Source organism: Tachysurus vachellii, chromosome 12 (genome assembly GCF_030014155.1).
Source record: "Tachysurus vachellii isolate PV-2020 chromosome 12, HZAU_Pvac_v1, whole genome shotgun sequence".
Lineage (NCBI taxonomy): Eukaryota > Metazoa > Chordata > Actinopteri > Siluriformes > Bagridae > Tachysurus > Tachysurus vachellii.
Window position 1 is genome coordinate 22184097 of NC_083471.1, and position 24548 is coordinate 22208644.

The following is a 24548-nucleotide window of genomic DNA, read 5'->3' on the forward strand; positions in this document are numbered from 1 at the left end:
ATCATATTTTTAAATTATTTCATTCCCGTCGTATCTTCTTTTCTTTTATTTTGAAATATAGTCCCATCAGACCGGAAGTCGATACTGCTATCTATCACCGTTCCAAAAACTTAATACGCTCACTTAGTTGTTCAGAACTGCGAATAAAACTAAAATATAAGCAAACATTTTTTAAATTCATATATTTTTGCGCTGACGCAAACATACAGACTATTAAAGTAGCTTGTTAATGAATGTTTCTTAGCCAAATTAGCCGTTTTTCTGGACCCAGCTATGAATGGTTCCTGTTCCGAGAGGAAAACAACCAGGACTCGTATGTAAAAAGTTGGATATTTTGTATTTTATTGTTATGATTATTATTATAATTATCATTAGTAGTAGTATTATTACTCATTTTCTTTTTGGTAAATCTGACACCTGTTTAAAATTTTGTTTACGTATTTATCTTTATTAATATTCCACTTGAACAGTCACACCGGTGTCGTAAATGTTCTTAAACAACATTTAAATAAACAAAGACTTGACAACTGAATCGGTATTTGTGTATCTTAGCTCGTTAGCTAAGGCCTTATTCTATGTAGCGTCTCACTCCCTTAAACAGCGCACTTTATGGGGTATAAAATAGTGGTTTGTACAGACTATCTAGTGCACTCGTTGTCTCTTGGGCAGCCATTTGGGACGCGGCCGATGTCAGCCGAGTCTGATTAGCGAGCTAGCCACTTCACGGGAAACGACGGATTGTGTGAAAGCTATTAATCGTTTTTGTTTCGTTTCTTTGGAAAGGTTAAGGAAACAGTTTCTCCAGTGAGCTTCTATAAAAACAAGGTAAGTTTATTATGGGTGGAAATGGGCTACAAGTCGTATCTGATCCTTACTCAGAACAGTAGACATTGTGTAGGATCTGATTGTCGCACCCATTAAAAGAACCGGCCACAGGAATGAAATATACTTTCAGAATGTCCAAACTGCAAACTACTTAACTACTTTCGTTTCCTTGGACAAATTACCCCCCAACAAACAAACCCCCCAACACACACACAAACAAGCAAACTTTTCTTTCCTTTCAAATTGTTGTATTTTCTCTTTAACAAACCTTTATATAGGAGTCCCATCAAGCAGTCTGAGAATGGGGTGCCATTACTTTTGAAACCGGTGTTTTTGAGGAAAAACCTGCACTGCAACCAAAATCTTGGTGCACATACGCTTAAGCTTGTTACTTGGTGTGTGGCTTTTATATTTTATTTTCATGGGGTTTCACAATTATAAGGCTGAGCACATGTATAAAATTGTGTTGTCATGGATCGACTGTGCTTACTAACAGCTTATCTTGTCTCTTTTTTCATTAGGGAAGACGGTTATGGCTGATGAAAACACTCACCTTTGCTCTAACTGGTACGGATTTTCCGTATCCCTGTTCTTCCCGTACGGTCTTGTGTACATTCTCTAAAGTTCGCCCGTCCTCGGTTTATGGTTTTCTTCTTTTTACCTTTGCAGCAAACATGACATTCCTGAAGCCAACTTCACCACGCATGAGATCCACTGTCGCCGTAATATCGCCCTGTGTGACGTGTGCCAGGAGCCCGTTCCCCGAGCTCAGCTGCTGCAACATAAAGAGCAGGAGCATTCACAGGTATGATTAATACACCACTGTGGCCATGAAAGCAGGAGATTTAAAATCATATTATATGCGTGATGTCAGCGTAACATATCACATCTGCTATAGGAATTACAAAACCGGACTGTAAGGTTTGTCCTTTTTTATGCAATTTAATATAGGTTTCAAATCATGCTTTGGGTAGGGGAAGTTAAAGCACCAGATGGTTTATAATAACCGTAAATAGGTTAAAGTAGTATGGCTTCATATGTTGTCACAATATTCCACAATCCTCACAAATAAGGCTACAAAGAATGCTATAAAGGTGTATTTATTCATGTTTAAACCTTTATCTAGACCTGGAATAATCATTTACTCAATGTTTTTTTTTTTTATTTACCGTATGAGGTTTCACAATTTGGCACTGTACTGGATCTGGTTAGGTTCAAAATTTTTCCAGCTCAGAAATTTGCTCCACCCAAATTTTTGAGGCACATTGTTTTTGTTGTAGTGCCAATTTTGTAGTGGCAGAGCTAAACACTACAACAAGCTCATTTATAAAAGAATGTGGTAATTAGTTTGCATATTGATTTTTTTATTTTTTATTTTAGGAACTTTGTAAATGTGGCCTGAAGATTGAAAAGAGGCTTCTGGAGACTCATCAGGTATTGCACTCCTGATTCGTCTGTGCATATATATTATACTAGTCATCTTGGAATCTCCAGTAGTAGTAGTATCTTGAAATTCCCTAATTTAGACAGTGACGTCTACAGTCTCATGTAGACTGGCTTCCCGTTGACTGCCTTGTCACCCGTGTCATTGGCGTTGACGTTCACATAGTGTTGTATTTGCAGAGTTTGGAGTGCAGTCAGCGTCTGGTCCCGTGTCAGTACTGTGAGCTGGAGCTGGTCTTTAGCCAAGCCGTAGAGCATGAGGAGTACTGCGGGACGCGCACCGAGCCCTGCCCCGTGTGCAAGTGCAACATCATGCTGAGGGAGAAAGCCATCCATCCGGCCCTGTGTGGAAGCCTCACACCTCCCCAGGACAGGAGGATGACCTCCCAGTCTCCTGGAGCATGGTTTGAGACACAGTCCATCCACAACTTATTGAGAGGACAAGAAAGGAGCAACAATTATAACAGCAGTGCTGGGTTAACAGAGCGCAGGGGCCTGCCACGGCCACTAGAGAGCAGACTGCACAACAGCACCAGAGGAGCAGTTGGAAGTGGGGCAGGAAGAAACGTGGCACAGAGAAACAACGAATTTTCTCACTGTAAGCACAAGAAAAGTTAGATTGTGTTCATTTAAAGCACACAAAATTGTTCACAGTAAAGATATTTGAAGTTTTCTAATTTTCTACGTATGTGCTGTAGCCTTGGATCTGTTTGGATAGCCCTGAATTTCCTCTCAACAGATGTTGCCTGATGTCAGTTACTCTCCGATAACAGCACATCCTGAAGTGTTTCTATCTCAGAATCTATTAATCACCATGTCACACTTTTCAGCCTCATACATTTTTATGTGCCATTACATCTAATGTTATGCAACATCTAGGGAACAAGTTAAAACATGTCCTATCAACAGACTCGGAGAGAAATGTGAAACTGATTCTGGAGACTCCTTCCATAAATGTTAAATAAATACGTGCTTTACGGAAATCGTTACCTTTCATTGTATTTTTTTTGTTTTTATCACCATTATACTGACTTATTTTTATTTATTTATTTAATTAGTTAATTAATTATATTTTTTAAGTGTTAACTACATTTTCTTTTAGACATTAAAAATGTAGTTAACACTAAAAAAAAATAAATAAATTAAATAAATGAATGTTCTAATATTTATTTGAATGTGATTGTTTCCTTAGTGTTAGATCAGGACACAGAGCTGGAGAACAACAACAACAGCCTGCTGTGGCCTCTGAACCAGCTGCCAGATTCGGACTCCTCCGGCCTGGACTACCTGCTCGCTCTGAGTCTGCAGAGCGACGGAGATACAGAGGAGCCAGACGTTCAGCAGGGTTTGTGGACCGACGTCTGGGATCGACGTTATGGCAGAGCGCCTGCTCCAGGCACCTTCAGCTCCCAGATCTCTTCTGGCAATAATAACAACACTCCAGTTAGCACTAACACGTCCTCTGAGATCATGCTCCCTTGTGAGTTCTGCGAAGAACTCTTTCCAGAAGAAGACCTCATTTTACACCAGGTCAGACTCGAGCCTTTAACGATACGCTGTGGCAGATAGCTGCAGGATTAATCCACAAGGGAAATTAGTGTAAAAAAAAAAAAAAAAAACCCATTTCCATCTGCCAGTTAAACATCAGTGGTCTTATGTCCCTTTTCCACCAAAAAGAACCGGGTGCTGGTTCAGAGCTAGCACTGGTGCTGGTTCAAAGTTGGTTCCACTGGTGAACCTTCTAAGAACTAGTTTGCCTTTCCACCGGTTAGAGAGCCGTCACAGAGCCGAGTCTGACGTCACTGTATACGTGTCACGTGTCCCGGCAACGTTAGTGCAGCAGCGGCGAACACAAACACATCTACAAAGTAAAGCATGTTGCTTTACTGTTAATGCTCATGGCTTTGTGAACCTACATTGGCATCCAAACGTGGCGAATAAAACATGTACGTGCAGCTCCATGTAATCTGTATAAACGGAGGTTGTTATCGAAAAAGTACATAACGTTATTTTATCATTAACACAGAAAAAAGTTAGCCTTAGCATGTAGCTACCTACTATCATGTGTGCTGATAATGTATCATATTGCGGTAAAGTAAAAGTGTATTAAACATTAGTATACTTAAGGTACATTATCAAATGCGCTAACAGTAGCCCCGCCCACAGCCCCGGACACAAGCGGTTCTTAAGTCTAGACCAGCAACATTTTGGTGCTACTTAAGAACCACTTTTCCTGGTTCAGATCCGGTGCTTTGGCTGTCGAAAAAGAAAGAACTGGTTCTAAATTAGGCTCCGAACCAGCACTCAAACTGCCTCGGTGGAAAAGGGGCATTAAACATCAGCTACAAGACATAAACAAGGTTCTCTAATGTTTTGAAAAGAATTTGTTCATTTTATCGAATCATGCCTTAAGACTGACGAGAGTTCAGACTTTTGGGTGAGGGAAGAATGCTGAAAAGTTGAACGTATTTTTTTTTTATTTTCAGTCTGTATGATAAATATAAACCAGAGTCTGTTCTTTTTTTAAAACACGTATTTATATAAACACACAATAGCTCAAACAATCAGCACAAACAACAGAAGCTGTTTATCGTCATTCTAATAAAAATCATTCTCACGAGCTACATTTTAAAATGATATTGTTTTCCTTTTAAATATATACGTGCCAGAATTATTGACACTGCTTAGAAATATTTAGATTTCTTTTGCCGTCAGTTTCTGGGAACTTTGTTGTTGCCCTAGTTTATAATTATAAAGTTGTGCATGTAAATATTAGCGCTAAAAAATACTATCACGCACATTTTCTTCATGTTTCTCACTCGCTCTGGTATAAAACTGTTATTGTTGGTCTGACAATAATACAGCATTTGGAGTTGTTCAGCTTGTTAAATAATCCAGTTTCCCCTACACAAAAAATCCAGTGACGTTTAGTTTCTTGTTTGTTATTGTTCCCTAGACCGGTTGCAGCCCTGCCTCTGCCATCGCCTCGTTTAGCAAGCAGCCTTCGTCTCTGTACCCCGAAGAGCCTTTTCCTGACAACGACATCATCCCTCCTCGCACCCCGAGTCCACCCAACCTCCCCCATTCAGTCTCCCCTCTTTCCTACAGCCCTCCGTCAAGCCCAATAGCTGGTGATGTGCTCATTCCCTGTGAGTTCTGTGGAGTTACTCTGGAGGAAAATGTCGTATTTCACCACCAGGTATTTCCAAAGTGTTCCTTGAGCATTATCTAGATAATGTTTATTTTGTATATTTTGTCGCTATAAAAAGCGTGTACAGATCGCTGGATGGCTTTTCAGTCTCGTTCTGTGTCCATGCTGTTTGTTTAACGACGTTTAGGATAAGTGTGACCTCCGTCCTGCCACGGCTTATCGACCTGACGGAGCGTCGCCATCTCCTTGGAAACCCATCCAATCAACCAATGAGAGGTGTGAGAGGAGTTCTCTGGAGAGACACAGGAGAGTGAAACACCAGGGTGAGGCACTACTCGTGCGTTTCGTTTTTGCCCCTGAGGACATTTGCTCAGAGCGTTTACAGAACAGCCATGACTCACATTTACAGTACACATGATACAAGCTTTAACCAATGTGTTTGTTTAAACGTTCCCGTCACCATGCATGCCTTTTTCGTGTTTATAAATCACACGAGCATGAAAAAAAGGAAAAACTCCTTCATGACATAAATGGAATCAATTTTACAAGTGAGCCGCTTCAACTAAAAGTGCTAAAACTGTTAGAAAACAAATCATGAATAAATTTAAAAGAATAACATGAATTATACTTTGCTAGAAAGTGTATAATGGAATCCTGCAAGAACAACTATATACATTGGAGAAGTTGTGTATAGAATCGTATAATTAATCTAATGCTCCTGTATGGAAACACCTGGTCTATTGGGAAAGCGATCACACACACAGACTGACTAGTTTGTACCTCTTTTGTTTTTGTTTTGTTCCATGCAGCAGATCCTGTTGCCGTCATGCCAGATCTTCACGGCTGGCAGAGCTGCAAGTTTCCTACGGACCCGCGGAAGCCGTCCGCCTTCAGAAGTCTTTCCAACTCCGGCAAGAACACCAATGCAGAGCTGCAAGGAAAGAGCAGGGGTCCGAGCGGAAAAGACACAGAGACCCACTCATCTCACTTAGATCCTTTCAGCAGAAGCTACAGTTCCAGCATTGCAGGGTCTTCTGGGTAAGTACACATAATCGAGATGAGGACAAATGTTGGGCCTTAGAGTTTCATTGTTTTTATGGTTAATCATTTCAGAGGAAAACTACAGAGTGGGAAAAACAGGAAAAATGTCACAGCAGCTGTATTAATGCATTTTGCTCAAATCACATATAATTATTGCATCATAAATCCTGGAGCAGTTACTTTATACACGATTGATGTTTCTGCATATTCATAGAATTAGAAAGGTGTAGAAACAAAACCTCAAACAATCAGTTCCTTCTAAAACAGTCTGTGGTTTTAAAGCAGTTTGTTTAAAAGAAAGTTTATCGCTAGTGTTTATTGGGACCTCCGTTTAATTGGTCTGGTTCAACGGAACAACCCAAATGTACAAAAACACCTGTACATATTTAAATCTTCACATTTTTCCAATGTTTGCTTCTATCAAAATATTTTCCGATATTTTCCCTTGACAGGACTCAATCCCGAGACCAAGCAGAGGGTCGCCGCTGCCAAAAGAACACAGCGATGTCAAAGGTACTGTTTTAAACTAAGCCAGAATAAAGAAATTATTAACAGAAATGTTTATAGTAATGTATGTCATGTGCTCGTTTTGCAAAAAATTTGCAAATTTTTGTAAAGAAACCTTTTTAGCGAAATGAAAGAAATATTTTAAATATGTTTAATATACGTTTTTTTTTTTCTATTAGAAAATTCCTTTATATAAAAATTCCTGTAAATTGTTGTGTATTGATTTTAAGTGCCAATGCCCAAGTTAATTCAAGGTGGCTTTTAGCTTTAAAAATGAATTATTTGATCTTTTACTCCATATTGTTGATACTCTATAATGAATAAAATGCCTGATTCCACATCCAGGTGTCTAAGAAGCAGAACACAGAAAAAGAAAAGGAGGAAGAGTAGGAGGAAAAAGAGATGGCTTCGATTAACTCTTGTTGAGATGCTGTGTGATCGTGTGTGTGTGTGTGCATACCTGTGTGTACTGTATGTTTTTGTTGTCTGTGTCCAAAAATGTTTTCTAGTATCTTCTTCTAAACTACTTGCTTTTGTTGCACTACATTTAAAGTGTCCTTTGGGATTTGTTTTTCTCTTCCACGTCCCTGTATGTACTGTATGTTCTTTCAGTATTTTTCTATATCTTTTAGCTCCTTTAATATTTTAAAGTCCATCAGGACTTGAAGGAGGTTATAGCTTTTTATATTTTCTTAAAATATCTGTGACAATACATTCACATTATGCTAAATTCTGTTCTTTATTTTGCATTTTATGTATAACAATACGTTCCATTATACAACGTCCAGGATCAATCCAAGCTGAGGCAATCGACTTATGTAAAGTTTTCATATTCTTTTGAAAAATGCTGTATAGGCATATAATAAAAAAAAGCCTCCATCCTAGTTTGTCATGTTCTTGTGTAACTGTACGAGTTTGGATAAACCGAGCCTGTTTTTTTTTTAAAAAATATATTTGGTCTTATATCTTTTTTTATTCACTGACACTGATAGTGGGGGCACGGTGGCTTAATGGTTAGCACGTTCGCCTCACACCTCCAGGGTCGGGGTTCGATTCCCGCCTCCACCTTGTGTGTGTGGAGTTTGCATGTTCTCCCCGTGCCTCGGGGGTTTCCTCCGGGTACTCCGGTTTCCTCCCCTGGTCCAAAGACATGCATGGTAGGTTAATTGGCATCTCTGGAAAATTGTCCGTAGTGTGTGATTGCGTGAGTGAATGAGAGTGTGTGTGTGCTCTGCGATGGGTTGGCACTCCGTCCAGGGTGTATCCTGCCTTGATGCCCGATGACGCCTGAGATAGGCACAGGCTCCCCATGACCCGAGGTACTTCAGATAAGCGGTAGAAAATGAATGAATGAATGAATGACACTGATACTTTTTTTTTGTTGTTGTTGTTTCCAAGTGATGCAGAAGGTTATAAGCTGTGTGATATATACACAGTCTATGCTATTAGTCGACGTTGCACGTTACTGTCCAGTACAGTGACAGTGTAAGAGTTAAGAGTTCAGGGCAATTCATTGTCTTGAGGTGATCTGAACTACAAAACCTGTAACAATCATTCTTAGTCTCATCTCAAAGAAATGTGGTCAGATTTGTCTAGAAATTAAACTCGGTTTGATCCAACAGTGTCACGATCCACCTGAAACAAGATCAGATACACGAGAATAGAATAGAAGACTTTGTTACGTTACAGCACAGTGAAATTCTTTCTTTACATATCCCAGCTATGGAGGGTGTGGTCATAGCACAGGGTCAGTTATGATACAGCGACCCTGGAGCAGTGAGGGTTTAGAGTTAACAGTGGCAGCTTGGCAGTGCAGGGGTTTGAACCCTGATTAACAACCCAGAGCATTAACCGCTTAAGCCAATACTGCCCTTAATGTGCTCCTAATATGCCCCATAATATGCTCCAAATGGGCCCTTATTATGCCCTTAATGTGAAGGGAAGGGAAGTGACGTGACATACAGCTAAGTACGGTGACCCATGCTCAGAATTTGTTCTCTGAATTTAACCCATCGAAAGTGCACACACACAGCAGTGAACACACACACACTGTGAACACACACCCGGAGCAGTGGGCAGCCATTTATGCTGCGGCGCCCGGGGAGCAGTTGGGGTGGGTTCGGTGCCTTGCTCAAGGGCACCTCAGTCGTGGTATTGCCGGCCCGAGACTCGAACCCACAACCTTAGGGTTAGGAGACAAACTCTCTAACCATTAGGCCCCTAATATGTGCCCCTAATATGCCCGAAATGAGCCAATAATGTGTTTTCGCTCGTGGCAGCATATGAACAGGGTGTGTGTGTGTGTGTGTGATGAGTTTTTGTCTTTCTGATAACTTTGTTGTTAAGGTTGACATGAAAGCTGGTTTTCTCTACATGTGAGAAATTATTGAGCAGATTTTGAAACGTATACTTTAGGTGGTTTATAGTCCCTGTTTAGACACGGCTGCATATGCACGTATTAATATATTAAAAGTGTTGCACGTAGTCACTATATTCAGTAATTAAATAATTAGAAGTGGTAATTGTGACATACTAACATGTGCAGGGTTCCCACGCGTCCTGGAAAACCTGGAAATCCTGGAAAATTAATGACCAATGTTCCAGTCCTGGAAAACACATGGAAAATGAGAGAAAACATAAACTGTCCTGAAAAAATCTTGTTGTCCTGGAAAATTATTATTTTTAAATGTTCTTGATCATTTAAAGAACAGTTTCCAACTGGTCGAAACAATTAATGTTAGTAACAGAAAGCGCTCTGTTCAGGGACGCTGAGTTTTGACGGGTTTTTTTGTTATGCTGTTTAATCTCGCTGTGACGGATGATGCTGTCTTGTGTTGGCGGTTTCAGGTGCTAGGAATGGTTTAAGTGCTCGAATGTTTTCAGCAAATGGTGACGGGTAACCAGGTTATATTAACCTTGTTAATCTGAATATCATGTGCAAGGGGAATGCACAGCAAACTAAAGCATGCATGACGGCATTGGCCTGAGAAAGGAAAGGGTATTAATAAGGGTCTTTTTATTTTATTCATTCATTCACTCATCTTCTACCGCTTATCCGAACTACCTCGGGTCACAGGGAGCCTGTGCCTATCTCAGGCGTCATCGGGCATCAAGGCAGGATACACCCTGGACGGAGTGCCAACCCATCGCAGGGCACACACACACTCTCATTCACTCACGCAATCACACACTACGGACAATTTTTCCAGAGATGCCAATCAACCTACCATGCATGTCTTTGGACCGGGGGAGGAAACCGGAGTACCTGGAGGAAACCCCCAAGGCACGGGGAGAACATGCAAACTCCACACACACAAGGTGGAGGTGGGAATCGAACCCCGACCCTGGAGGTGTGAGGAGAATGTGCTAACCACTAAGCCACCGTGCCCCCCTTTTTATTTTATAAATGTTGAAATTTCATTCACATGACAAATTGTCTTTAAAAGTATAGTTAAGTAATAGCCATAAAGTGTACGTTGTTTTTGAGACTTCTGGAGAGAAGAACATATTACTTTAGGCCGTGAATCTGAGCCTTGTCTCTTTTTTTGCTAAATTTGAAATGTCCTGGAAAAGTCCTGGAAAAGGATCTCTGAAAAAGAGTGGGAACCCTGATGTGGTTAATAGAAACTAAAGTCCCAGTTGTGCGATATTGTGTAAATTGAGATAAAAAAAAACAGCGTAGAGAAAAATTTCTACATATCGGACAAGAGTAAGTTTCCTGGTACATGTAGGTCTGTTTGCGTTCTGTGGGTTTAATTTTCCGCCATCTCTGTACATCATGTATATCATCTGAATCATTTTTGCTTGCATGCTAATATAGGTGGGCTAACAGCTGGACTTCATGCTGTTAAAACTCAAATTCGATCCGGAGATAGCGAGTGAGTCGTGGCTTTGGTTTCGGTCTTACTGCGTGTGTTCTATGTATATAAAAAACACATTTGATCAGTTTGCATTGATTGATTGTACATCTTATGCTTTAATTCCCTTAGTTAGCATGCTAATCTAGGCCATCTACAGTCTTGGCATGTTTATCTGTAGTGTGTACATTTAACTCTATAGTATATAGTTAAAGAAAACAGTGATTTCTAATAGCGCTACAGTGATGTTGTCCAAATGATGATGGTGGGCCTACTTATGTTGTCCCAGGGAGTTTTTCCTCAGCACTGTTGTTCCTGACTGGCTAAAATAGAATAGAACAGAATAGCATAGAATACAAAAAAGTTTGATTTCTGGTAAAACTGCTTGTGATCATGTCCGGTGTTAAAAGTGCTATATAACTAAAATAAAACAGATTTAAGAGTTATTTTATAATAAAGAAACAAGGTTTTTTTTTTGCCTTTTTAGCATGTAACACTTAGCTAAATCTAAGCAGGTAATTATATTTTAAAAAGCACAAATACTTCCCACTTTACATTCCAGCCAACAAAAAAGTATGCTAGTGCACACTGATCAACATGGTGTAAAAGGTCACATATGTCCTTGCACAACTATAGCACAACTATAGCATTACACTACTGTTCTAAGTGATTCATAAAATTGGTGGACCGGACTGTGAATCAGTGTTCGCTGGAGAGACGAAGACGTCATTCAGCTTGTTTATGCGTCAAGCATGTGCAAGCCAAAAAAAGTAGCCTGAGTGGTTCAATGGGTCCAGAACTCCAGGCCCAGAACTGCTAAACACTGTGAACTATTAACATTCACATAATCGATATATTTACTCTCGTGTCGTCTGCTTGCACTGTTACAGGTCTGTTAATGATTATACCCTTGATTCAGACTAGGGCTAAAAAACGAATAGGGTCGAGGATTGCATCTACAGTATACACAATAAAAGAACAGGACGATACAACAGTTTGGGGAAGACTTGCTAGATTTGGGTAAGTTGTGTTTGCTAATGTTTAATAGTTCTGATAGCTGAATAGATCTAGGGAAGTGAGTAAATGTGTTAAAGACTGGAAGCAAAGAAACAAAAACATTACATCTTATGAAATTTGCTGTACAATTTTAAATCCCTCAGCTGTTGTTTGGGTCCCTGCTATGAAAAAAGATTTGTATTGAAACTTGTTACTTTTTACAGGATAGATGTGCTAAGATGTCTTAACATTTGTTTATTTATTTATTTATTTGCTCTACTAGGAAGAAGTGTCATGGCGCGATGTGTCCTGCGTGTGTTGTGGTGTTGCTTTTCCTTTGTATTGATTTACACAAGCGTACACGGAGATCCACAACAACATTCCGACTCTGATGATCGTGAAAACCACATGAAAGCGCTGAGCGAGATGAACAATGATTTTGCTTTCCGTCTGTACAAAAGCATCGTGTCTGGTGCTCAGTCCCAGAACGTGTTCTTCTCTCCACTGAGCGTGTCCATGGCTCTGGCTGCACTGTCTTTAGGAGCAGGTGGTGAGACTCATCAACAGCTTCTCACTGGCCTCGGATTCAACAGTTCTCTCTTCACCAGTGAAGAAATGCACCAAGCCTTCCTCGATCTCCTCCAAAACCTCAATCAAAGAACAGGGGTAGATCTGAACGTCGGCAGTGCCGTCTACGTTAACAACACCTTTAAACCACGTCCGGAATTTCTGGAGAATCTTAAGCATTTCTATCTTTCCGAAGGCTTCTCCGTCGATTTCACCAAGCAAAAAGAAACCTCTAAACAGATAAACAAATACGTCATTGAAAAGACACACGGGAAAATTAGGAAGTTCATCAAAGTCTTGGATACACGTACCCTCATGTGTCTGATCAGCTATATATATTTTAAAGGTAATCTCATAAAATATGGTTGATTTTATTTGTTTCATGGTCTCTCCATAAGGCATAATTTTGTTTTCTATAACAACACCTTCGCTTTTTCCTCAAGGCAAATGGTCCATCCCATTTCGTCCCCAAAATACTAGAAAGGAAGCATTTTATGTGGATAAAGAAACGACTGTTCAAGTTGAAATGATGTACGAGAGGAATCATTTTAACAGCTACTTTGATCCTGAACTCTCCACCATTGCTGTTCGTCTGGATTATAATGACTCGTTCTCCATGATACTGGCTCTACCTGATGATCTCAATGTTCTGCAAGAGGCTTTACATCCACACCATATAGCCAACTGGAACAGACAAATGAGTAAAAGGTTAGTTCAGAACTTTTTCATTCATTCATTCATTCATTTTCTACCGCTTATCCAAACTACCTCGGGTCACGGGGAGCCTGTGCCTATCTCAGGCGTCATCGGGCATCAAGGCAGGATACACCCTGGACGGAGTGCCAACCCATCGCAGGGTACACACACACACACTCATTCACTCACACACACACACACTACGGACAATTTTCCAGAGATGCCAATCAACCTACCATGCATGTCTTTGGACCGGGGGAGGAAACCGGAGTACCCTGAGGAAACCCCCGAGGCACGAGTAGAACATGCAAACTCCACACTCTCAAGGTGGAGGCGGGAATCAAACCCCCAACCCTGGAGGTGTGAGGCGAACATGCTAACCACTAAGCCACCGTGCCCCCCCCAGTTCAGAACTTGTCTTTGTTTAATGAATAATTAGTGAATGTAAAAATAGTCATTTATTTGTTTCATTTTATAATTCTGTCAAATGACCCATAACTCCACCTCGCTGAGACAGCCTGTTAGACGTAATCGCACAATTTATAAGAGGCTACAATTCTGTTGAGCCCATTTTTCTCAGGGATCTTCTCCTGTTTTACTCTGAAGAACATGGGGAACCCCAACGTACTATTAATCCAAAGTCCTGAGTGTGCTTGAGCAGTATTCTGACAGTCCCTGCTTCTGAAAAACTTCCTCACAGCATGACGCTACCGCCACCATGCTTCACTTTAGGAATTAGTCCGTGTTAGAACTGCTACCTTCAGATGCAGTCATTTAGATTACGCATTTTTTTTTACCTGTACTATGCATATTTACTGAAGAGTGAGTTCTGTCTTGAAATCTGAATACAAGTTTACCATAGAGGGAAAGGTAATAAATTAAATTTTTCATAAAATTTAATCACTATACTTTTTTTGCAGAAAATATGCGCTCTTCCTTCCTAAACTGTCCCTGAAAACTTCATATTTCCTGAATAACATTCTGGCTCAAATTGGCATGAAGGATTTGTTCACAGAGAAGGCTAACTTTACTGGGATTACTGACGAACAAGTGTACGTTTCTGAGGTAAGGAAGCTAACTGCCATCTATGTCATGCCACTTATGTCACTTTTATTAAAGATGAATGGAAATTCCAGTTTTTAAAGTCATGTGTGTTGTTGTCCCCAGGCTGTGCATAAAGCTACGTTAGATGTGGACGAAACCGGAACTACTGCAACAGCTGTGACTAGAATCAATTTTGGAGCACGTTCACGACCATCATCTCTGGAATTTAATCAACCGTTTATGATCTTTATCATTGACCAGAAAACAAAGAACATCTTGTTTATGGGAAAAATTGTCAATCCAGAAAATTCTGAGATAATTGAAAAATAATGTAATGTTTTTAAATCTATAAAATGAGACTCAGAAGAATTAATTATTTTTTTTTTTGCTTTTGTAGCTTTTGTAGAGTTTTATAGTGCTTGTTATTCAACACACATCTCCATACTCGTACTCCAAACACTTTTTTGAGACTTGATTAAGCCTGAAACTTGGTTTAGAAGATCTAATTTTTAATGTTTTAGTTTGATATCTTAGATTTTCAATTGAAATACATTGATGGAATCTGTAAATTTGAAATCCGCCAGCTTCCTGTGATGTCACAGTGCACTTCACAGCTGACCAATCAGCAGCTCCGCATTAAAGATACACCTGCAGTGTAGCTGAGATGAGTCATGTGCAATGTACGGTGGCCGAGAAGTGCAAAAGACGTTAACAAATCCGAAAACAAAACAACAAATGCAAAAGCAAAACAACAAATCCGAATGATCATTAACAAATTCGAATACACAATAACAAATCTGAATACACAATAACAAATCCGAATACACATCAACAAATCCGAATAATCATTAACAAATCCGAATACACATTAACAAATCCGAATACACAATAACAAATCCGAATACACATTAACAAATCTGAATATACAATAACAAATCCGAATAATCATTAACAAATCCGAATACACATTAACAAATCCGAATACACAATAACAAATCTGAATACACAATAACAAATCTGAATACACAATAACAAATCCGAATACACATTAACAAATCCGAAAACACAACGACAAGTCAGACAACCCAGAAAAGGTAGGTATCGTTTGCGAATGGAAATTTATCAATCATCGGACGAGACACCTGTCATTCACCTGTATATCTTGAATGACAGATGTCTTGTCTAATGATCGGTAAGTTTCCAATCACAAACTATATGTGTATTCGGATTTGTTAATGATTTATTCGGATTTGTTGTTTTGTTTTTGCATTTGTTGTTTTGTTTTCGGATTTGTTAATGTGTATTCGGATTTGTTGTTTTGTTTTTGCATTTGTTGTTTTGTTTTCGGATTTGTTAATGTGTTTTCAGATTTGTTAATGTGTTCTCGGATTTGTTAATGTGTTTTGCACTTCTCGGCCACCGTAGCAATGACTTTTCATGCTACACACGCTTCTGGCAACGGTCTGTAGGATTATAAATTAATTAAAAAAGTAGGACATGCCATTATTTAAGCTGTCCCGGCTTTCACATCTCTCCCGTCAATGAATGCAACCTGTTTAAATGTTTTCTTCACATTATTGTCATGTGAGGCTTCTGAAGAACAATTCACAAGAGTAGAAAAGGTGGGATCTCATCTGTTGCAAACCCTGCACTGCATGCTTTAATTGCCAGGAACTACTTTAATCCTAAATCCATTATAATTATTTGGCATGCAGCATGCATGTCCAAGAAATGCCTGAAAAGTTCAGAATTCATTACCTACATTAAAAAACATGACTAGTTGGCAGGGAGGCTGGGGCTCAGGAAGCCATTAGCAACAGCCTTAACTTTGTACAGTACAGGATATAAGGTCTTGCACCAACTGGGTGGATTCAGCCATAGAGTTGATTTGGTGACACTTAATCTGAAGTCCTGGTCAGAAGGTGCATTATTTAAATCATAAAGATAAAATACACATTTAACCGTTTCTTTCTCTTAATAATAGGACAACAGTGACTTAGATAACATCATCATGTTCTTATAAAGCTTGAGACGTCTGTTAGGAAACTAGCTTTTGAAATGCAAAACGCAGATCATTCAAATAATCGATATGCTCGCAATGTCCACTCCTGAGTGTCTGTTTGTAAGTAGTTAATGATTAGGAAGTATTTTGGCTAATAAACATAAAAATAAACAGGGTAAAGGTTGGTGTCTATGCTCATTTAACAAACAAATAGGGTCGAGGATTGCAGCTATACACGATTAACGAAGCAGGACTATACAACAGGTTGGGGAAAACTGCTATTTGGGTAAGTTGTGTTTGCAAAAGCTTTACCACTGGGCTCCATTCTGAGGAAATACGGAGTGTTGTTTAACTTTTAAGCGGACGATACCCAAATCTATTGACCTTTTTAGAAAAATGACCCCTAATATATCACATCCCTTTTATTGTGTTTAGATGAAGTTAAAGCTTGGCTAGCCCAAAACTTTCTGTTTTTAAGTGAAGATAAAACTGAGGTGATTGTGTTCAGACCCACAGAAAATACAAAGGCCACCAAACTTGACTTAGGATGTCTATCTGTCTTTAGGTCTCCGCAGGTACATAATCTGGGTGTCCTCTTAGACGAGTCCTTAAAACTTGATAAACAAGTTTCCGCTGTCATTGGATTGAGTTTTTATCAGCTACGCATTTTATCAAAAATTAAGCACTTTTTAACTGACAAAACCTTAGAGATGGCAGTACATGCTCTAATCACCTCTCGTCTAGACTATTGTAACTCTCTATACTGTGGTGTCGCCAAAACTCAAATTAACCGTTTACAAATAGTTCAAAATGCTGCTGCCAGATTTATTTTAAAAAATAAATAAATAAATAAATAAAAGCGATCACATTACCCCACTTCTGAGGACTCTTCTCTGGTTGCCTATTGAATACAGAATTCGTTCTAAAATACTTTTATTTGTTTTTAAGTCCTTGCATAATCAAGCTCCTATTTATTTATCTGAAATCCTTGCTCTCCTTCCAGAAGCCTAAGATCAGGCAACCAGAACCTCGTCACTGTTCCCTTTTCAAGACTTAAGCGTAGAGGGGATCGAGCTTTTTCAGCGATTGGGCCACAGTTTTGGAATAATTTGCCCATAGAGTTAAGATTAGCACCCTCTCTGTCCATTTTTAAGTCCCTTTTAAAAACGTATCTGTTTTCCTTGGCATATCTATAGTTTTCCCTTTCATTTGAATTCTTCTTATTGTTCTTTAATTGTTCTTCTTATTCTTGTTTTACTGTTTTAGTGTGTATTATTATATTGTTTAATTCTATTTTGCTTCATTATCTCTTGTCTTAGTATCATTTTTTCTGTGTATTTTACTAACTCTCTTTTATTGTACAGCACTTTGGTCAGTCCTATGGCTGTTTTAAAGGTGCTATATAAATAAAGTGAACTTGAACTTTATAGTGCTGATAGCTGAATAGATCTAGGGAAGTGAGAAGTGAGTAAATGTGTTAAAGACTGGAAGCAAAGAAACAAAAACATTACATCTTATGAAATTTACTGTACAATTTTAAATCCCTCAGCTATTGTTTGGGTCCCTGCTATAAAAAAAGATTTGTTTTGAAATGTAATAACATTTATTATAACATAATATAAGATGCCATAACATTTATATATTTATTTATTTGCTCTACTAGGAAGAAGTGTCATGGCGCGATGTGTCCTGTGTGTGTTGTGGTGTTGCTTTTCCTTTGTATTGATTTACACCAGCGTACACAGAGCTCCACAAAAACATCCGTACTCTGATTATTGTGAAAACCTCATAAAAGCACTGAGCGAGATGAACAATGATTTTGCTTTCCGTCTGTACAAAAGCATCATGTCTGGTGCTCAGTCCCAGAACGTGTTCTTCTCTCCACTGAGCGTGTCCACGGCTCTGGCTGCATTGTCTTTAGGAGCAGGTGGTGAGACTCATCAACAGCTTCTCAGTGGCCTCGGATTCAACAGCTCTCTCTTCACCAGTGAAGAAATGCACCAGGCCTTCCTCAATGTCCTCCAAAACCTCAATCAGAGAACAGGGGTAGATCTGAACATGGGCAGTGCCGTCTACTTTAACAACAGCTTTAAACCACGTCCGGAATTTCTGGAGAATCTTAAGCATTTCTATCTTTCCAAAGGCTTCTCCGTCGATTTTAAGAATACTTCAGATACCTCAGATCAAATAAACAACTATGTGAGTGAAAAGACACATGGTAAAATCAGCAATGTTATTGAAAACTTGGATGCACGTACCATCATGTATCTCCTCAGCTATATATATTTTAAAGGTAACCTCATTCAGTGATGAGTCATGGTTTCTCCATTGGCACAGCTTATGCTTTTCATAACTACAGGGCTTTTTTTCCTTAAGGTAAAGGGTTATCATTTCACCCCAACACTCGAGCGGATCAATTCCATGTGGATGAAAAAACAACTGTTCCAGTTCAAATGATGTATATGATCTATGGACGCGTTTACTATGATCAACAACTGTCTGTCAGAGTCCTTCGTTTGAACTACATAGATTCCTTCTCCATGATACTGGCTCTGCCTTACACAAATATTACAATTTTGGAAGAGGGTTTACGTCCACACCACATAACCAAGTGGCAAAAATGGATGTCAGAACGGTAATTATTGAATTAATTTATAGCACTTCACCAAATACAGATGAATTACTTGAAACTTCTTTTCTATTTATCTTGAAGCAAAACCTAAGGGGATATTATTTATTCAAAACCTAAGGGGATTTTATTACATATTTATTTTATGAATATGATAATACGAATCCGGACTTGTGACATTCATCATATTATGCAGAGTGCTATATTTCTTCTTTGGGAATGTGTTGGGAACTAATATTCTTTGCGGTTCTGTATTGAAGACAAACTGTTATGAAAAAGTACTCAGTGTGCTACTTTTTTATTGTAAATGTAGAGAAACAAATGAATTAATTAATTTAGAAATCCACAGAAAAAATGTACATTCACTGCATTTGGCAGACGGCCTTTATCCAGATCTATGTACAAAAGTGCTTTGAAGTCTGTATCAATGCATACATCAACACTGATACCCTCGGTTACAGACTTAGCATAGCATCAGCCTAAAAACTCTGATTGGAATTACTGCACACTTTAAAAAAAACAAACAAAAAAAACAAATACATAAAGCAAACAGGGAAAATGAAGTGCTAGTTTCAGGAAGAGGTAGGTCTTCACCCATCGTTTGAAGATAAGCAGTGATGCAGCTAAACATCTAAGGGAACTTTATTGCAGAGCCGAGAAGAGTCTTGATGTACAATATACTGTACTACCTTCCTCTAACCATGAGAGATGGTTAGATCAGTCGAGCAGCTCTTGTAGAGGAGTGTGGTGCAGTGCAAGGAGTGAAAAAATATTTGCATCTGACCATTATCTAAATCTAATCTAATACAACTGGCTCAGATATTTTATGCTAATCTTATAAACCTACAGGATTATTAATTACACCTGCATTTCTCTTTCTCCAGTGATATTAACATCTTCGTCCCTAAACTGTCCCTAAAAACCTCCTATTCTCTGAACAGCATTCTGTCTGAAATGGGATTTATGGATATGTTTACAGCTAAAGCTAACTTCTCTGGGATTTCTGATGAAAACTTGTTAGTTTCTGAGGTAAGAAAAGTTTGTGTACAAAATGGTGATGTAGATTGTTTTGGAACTACAGGCAGTTAATATGAAGATTAGGCCCTCTACCCTGCATAGAAAAAAGATGACTGAATTATACATTATATGCAATTAATTGGTGATTCGTCCTTTTTTGTCCACAGGCTGTACATAAAGCCACACTAGATATAGATGTGGATGAAGCTGTACACACAGGAACAGCAGTGACTGGCTTCATGCGCTATTCTAGGACCTATTATTCAACGATTAAATTTGATCGGCCATTTATGATCTTCATAGTTGACCAAAAAACAAACAACATCCTCTTTATGGGGAAAATTGTAAATCCTGCAAATTCTGATGTCCATCAGTAATAAACAAACAGATAAATGTGTCTTGTCCTATGTCGCATACAGGACTGAAGTGATGGAGGGTAGAGATGTGATGAGATGGGTTGGTGTGTGATGGGATGGGAGTCTGACTGCAAAACTAAAGAAATAAAGAAATTGTGATGGTATTTGGCCTTAAAAGTTTGGGTTCGGGCACCAGGGGCAAAAACCACCACAATTATTAAACTAGATTTGTAAAGTTCGTCGAGACAAACTTTGATGTTGGCTTTGACGGTGCAAGTATTCGCAAAGGCCGGTGCTTTTTGGAGGCGAGTGGACATAAGGGTTAGTGTTACTTTTGGAGGCAAGTGGACAGAAAGATTGTGAAAGCTACTGGACCGCTAGGGTGCCAATACTTTTGGAGGCGAGCAGACATGAGCATGTGACATGATCCGAATACCCATGAGGCAGTTCCCCTCATTGTGCTGAGTGTCTTGATATGTCACATGTCCATGTTGTGCAAATTTTTTATTTTCACGTGATGACACGTGACGACACGTGACGTGACGTGACCATAACACACGTGAGGCACTTCCCCTCATTGGGCTGAGTGTTTTGATATGTCACATGTCCGTGTTGTGCAAATTTTTTATTTTCACGTGATGACACGTGACGACACGTGACGTGACGTGACCATAACACACGTGAGGCACTTCCCTTCATTGGGCTGAGTGTTTTGATATATGACATGTCCATGTTGTGCTAATTTTTGATTTCGCTTATTTTGGGGGCGGGGCTACACGTGACGTCACGTGACGTGACCAAAATACACGTGGGGCAGTTCCCCTCATTGTGCTGAGTGTTTTGATATGTCACATGTCCATGTTGTGCAAATTTTTGATTTCGCTTATTTTGGGGGCGGGGCTACACGTGACGTCACGTGACGTGACCAAAATACACGTGGGGCAGTTCCCCTCATTGTGCTGAGTGTTTTGATATGTCACATGTCCATGTTGTGCAAATTTTTGATTTCGCTTATTTTGGGGGCGGGGCTACACGTGACGTCACGTGACGTTACCAAAATACACGTGGGGCAGTTCCCCTCATTGTGTTGAGTGTTTTGATATGTCACATGTCCATGTTGTGCAAATTTTTTATTTTCACGTGATGACACGTGACGACACGTGACGTGACGTGACCATAACACACGTGAGGCACTTCCCCTCATTGGGCTGAGTGTTTTGATATGTCACATGTCCATGTTGTGCAAATTTTTGATTTCGCTTATTTTGGGGGCGGGGCTATACACGTGACGTGACCAAAATACACGTGGGGCAGTTCCCCTCATTGGGCTGAGTGTTTTGATATATAACATGTCCATATTGTGCTCATTTTTGATTTCGCTTATTCTGGGGGCGGGGCTACACGTGACGTCACCAGTATACCCGGTGGGGTGCCAATACTTTTGGCAAAAAGTGGCTACTGAGGGTTTGGACATTTCATGTCAATACTGCAGTCATTATGGGATTCTACTTATTATTATACTGCATAGAACACAGGAGAGAAGCCGTGCCTGAGCTCTGCGCACGCTGCGTGTGTGAAAGCTTAGAGGAATTTTAGGAATTCCCCATTCAAGTCTATGGGACGTTCCATCGTCGACTACGGGAAAACCGAAAGTTCCGTCGGAACGCCGAGTCCGGAACTTTGTCCGGAGTAACGTCCTAAAGAACCTGTCCGAGTTTGGTGTAAATCGCTCGAAAACTTGCCGAGTTATAAACCTCCAAAATTTATAATGGAAGTGGATACGAAAAAAGGCCACTTTGAGCTTCCGTACCGGGAATGCCGGAATTCCGATCGCTTAGAAAAGTAGTAGCAACAAACCTCAGACCAGGGTCTACAACATATCCGAATTTGGTGCATGTGGCTCGAAAGCCCTAGGACGAGTTACTCTTGATAAATTTGTGGCTAAGAATAATAATAATAATAATAACTAGATTTGTAAAGTTCGTCGAGACAAACTTTGATGTTGGCTTTGACGGTGCAAGTATTCGCAAAGGCCAGTGCTTTTTGGAGGCGAGTGGACATAAGGGTTAGTGTTACTTTTGGAGGCAAGTGGACAGAAAGATTGTGAAAGCTACTGGACCGCTAGGGTGCCAATACTTTTGGAGGCGAGCGGACATGAGCATGTGACATGATCCGAATACCCATGAGGCAGTTCCCCTCATTGTGCTGAGTGTCTTGATATGTCACATGTCCATGTTGTGCAAATTTTTTATTTTCACGTGATGACACGTGACGACACGTGACGTGACGTGACCATAACACACGTGAGGCACTTCCCCTCATTGGGCTGAGTGTTTTGATATGTCACATGTCCGTGTTGTGCAAATTTTTTATTTTCACGTGATGACACGTGACGACACGTGACGTGACGTGACCATAACACACGTGAGGCACTTCCCTTCATTGGGCTGAGTGTTTTGATATATGACATGTCCATGTTGTGCTAATTTTTGATTTCGCTTATTTTGGGGGCGGGGCTACACGTGACGTCACGTGACCAAAATACACGTGGGGCAGTTCCCCTCATTGTGCTGAGTGTTTTGATATGTCACATGTCCATGTTGTGCAAATTTTTGATTTCGCTTATTTTGGGGGCGGGGCTACACGTGACGTCACGTGACGTTACCAAAATACACGTGGGGCAGTTCCCCTCATTGTGTTGAGTGTTTTGATATGTCACATGTCCATGTTGTGCAAATTTTTTATTTTCACGTGATGACACGTGACGACACGTGACGTGACGTGACCATAACACACGTGAGGCACTTCCCCTCATTGGGCTGAGTGTTTTGATATGTCACATGTCCATGTTGTGCAAATTTTTGATTTCGCTTATTTTGGGGGCGGGGCTATACACGTGACGTCACGTGACGTGACCAAAATACATGTGGGGCAGTTCCCCTCATTGGGCTGAGTGTTTTGATATATGACATGTCCATATTGTGCTCATTTTTGATTTCGCTTATTCTGGGGGCGGGGCTACACGTGACGTCACGTGATGTCACCAGTATACCCGGTGGGGTGCCAATACATTTGGCAAAAAGTGGCTACTGAGGGTTTGGACATTTCATGTCAATACTGCAGTCATTATGGGATTCTACTTATTATTATACTGCATAGAACACAGGAGAGAAGCCGTGCCTGAGCTCTGCGCACGCTGCGTGTGTGAAAGCTTAGAGGAATTTTAGGAATTCCCCATTCAAGTCTATGGGACGTTCCATCGTCGACTACGGGAAAACCGAAAGTTCCGTCGGAACGCCGAGTCCGGAACTTTGTCCGGAGTAACGTCCTAAAGAACCTGTCCGAGTTTGGTGTAAATCGCTCGAAAACTTGCCGAGTTATAAACCTCCAAAATTTATAATGGAAGTGGATACGAAAAAAGGCCACTTTGAGCTTCCGTACCGGGAATGCCGGAATTCCGATCGCTTAGAAAAGTAGTAGCAACAAACTTCAGACCAGGGTCTACAACATATCCGAATTTGGTGCATGTGGCTCGAAAGCCCTAGGACGAGTTACTCTTGATAAATTTGTGGCTAAGAATAATAATAATAATAATAACTAGATTTGTAAAGTTCGTCGAGACAAACTTTGATGTTGGCTTTGACGGTGCAAGTATTCGCAAAGGCCAGTGCTTTTTGGAGGCGAGTGGACATAAGGGTTAGTGTTACTTTTGGAGGCAAGTGGACAGAAAGATTGTGAAAGCTACTGGACCGCTAGGGTGCCAATACTTTTGGAGGCGAGCGGACATGAGCATGTGACATGATCCGAATACCCATGAGGCAGTTCCCCTCATTGTGCTGAGTGTCTTGATATGTCACATGTCCATGTTGTGCAAATTTTTTATTTTCACGTGAAGACACGTGACGACACGTGACGTGACGTGACCATAACACACGTGAGGCACTTCCCCTCATTGGGCTGAGTGTTTTGATATGTCACATGTCCGTGTTGTGCAAATTTTTTATTTTCACGTGATGACACGTGACGACACGTGACGTGACGTGACCATAACACAAGTGAGGCACTTCCCTTCATTGGGCTGAGTGTTTTGATATATGACATGTCCATGTTGTGCTAATTTTTGATTTCGCTTATTTTGGGGGCGGGGCTACACGTGACGTCACGTGACCAAAATACACGTGGGGCAGTTCCCCTCATTGTGCTGAGTGTTTTGATATGTCACATGTCCATGTTGTGCAAATTTTTGATTTCGCTTATTTTGGGGGCGGGGCTACACGTGACGTCACGTGACGTTACCAAAATACACGTGGGGCAGTTCCCCTCATTGTGTTGAGTGTTTTGATATGTCACATGTCCATGTTGTGCAAATTTTTTATTTTCACGTGATGACACGTGACGACACGTGACGTGACGTGAC

At 40.2% G+C, this 24548-nt stretch overlaps 3 protein-coding genes across 6 annotated transcripts; all 3 read left to right on the forward strand.

Annotated features, from left to right (window-relative positions):
* Window positions 1–53: 53 nt before the first annotated feature.
* Window positions 54–7851, forward strand: trafd1 (TRAF-type zinc finger domain containing 1). 4 transcript variants are annotated; one of them, XM_060884055.1, is made up of 13 exons: window positions 55–313; window positions 784–825; window positions 1104–1220; window positions 1347–1392; window positions 1495–1630; window positions 2206–2259; window positions 2449–2866; window positions 3461–3798; window positions 5225–5467; window positions 5607–5742; window positions 6229–6457; window positions 6913–6973; window positions 7313–7851. In XM_060884055.1, the coding sequence occupies exons 4-13, from the start codon at window positions 1358–1360 to the stop codon at window positions 7355–7357; spliced, it is 1695 nt and encodes a 564-aa protein (XP_060740038.1). In that variant the 5' UTR covers window positions 55–313; window positions 784–825; window positions 1104–1220; window positions 1347–1357; the 3' UTR covers window positions 7358–7851. The 4 variants fall into 4 exon arrangements, with proteins under 4 accessions (XP_060740039.1, XP_060740038.1, XP_060740036.1 ...); XM_060884056.1 differs by lacking the exon at window positions 1104–1220 and having other exon boundaries at window positions 54–324; window positions 6232–6457; XM_060884053.1 differs by lacking the exon at window positions 1104–1220 and having other exon boundaries at window positions 56–324.
* A 3864-nt stretch (window positions 7852–11715) lies between these two features.
* On the forward strand, window positions 11716–14500 carry LOC132855385 (serine protease inhibitor 2.1-like). The gene is made up of 5 exons (XM_060884285.1): window positions 11716–11844; window positions 12104–12733; window positions 12831–13095; window positions 14004–14148; window positions 14251–14500. Exons 2-5 carry the CDS (start codon window positions 12115–12117, stop codon window positions 14455–14457), a joined length of 1236 nt encoding a protein of 411 aa, XP_060740268.1. The 5' UTR covers window positions 11716–11844; window positions 12104–12114; the 3' UTR covers window positions 14458–14500.
* A 640-nt stretch (window positions 14501–15140) lies between these two features.
* LOC132855386 (serine protease inhibitor A3L-like) lies at window positions 15141–20693 on the forward strand. Its single transcript, XM_060884286.1, has 5 exons — window positions 15141–16415; window positions 17793–18422; window positions 18506–18764; window positions 19643–19787; window positions 19943–20693. Exons 2-5 carry the CDS (start codon window positions 17804–17806, stop codon window positions 20150–20152), a joined length of 1233 nt encoding a protein of 410 aa, XP_060740269.1. The 5' UTR covers window positions 15141–16415; window positions 17793–17803; the 3' UTR covers window positions 20153–20693.
* The last annotated feature ends 3855 nt before the right edge of the window (window positions 20694–24548 follow it).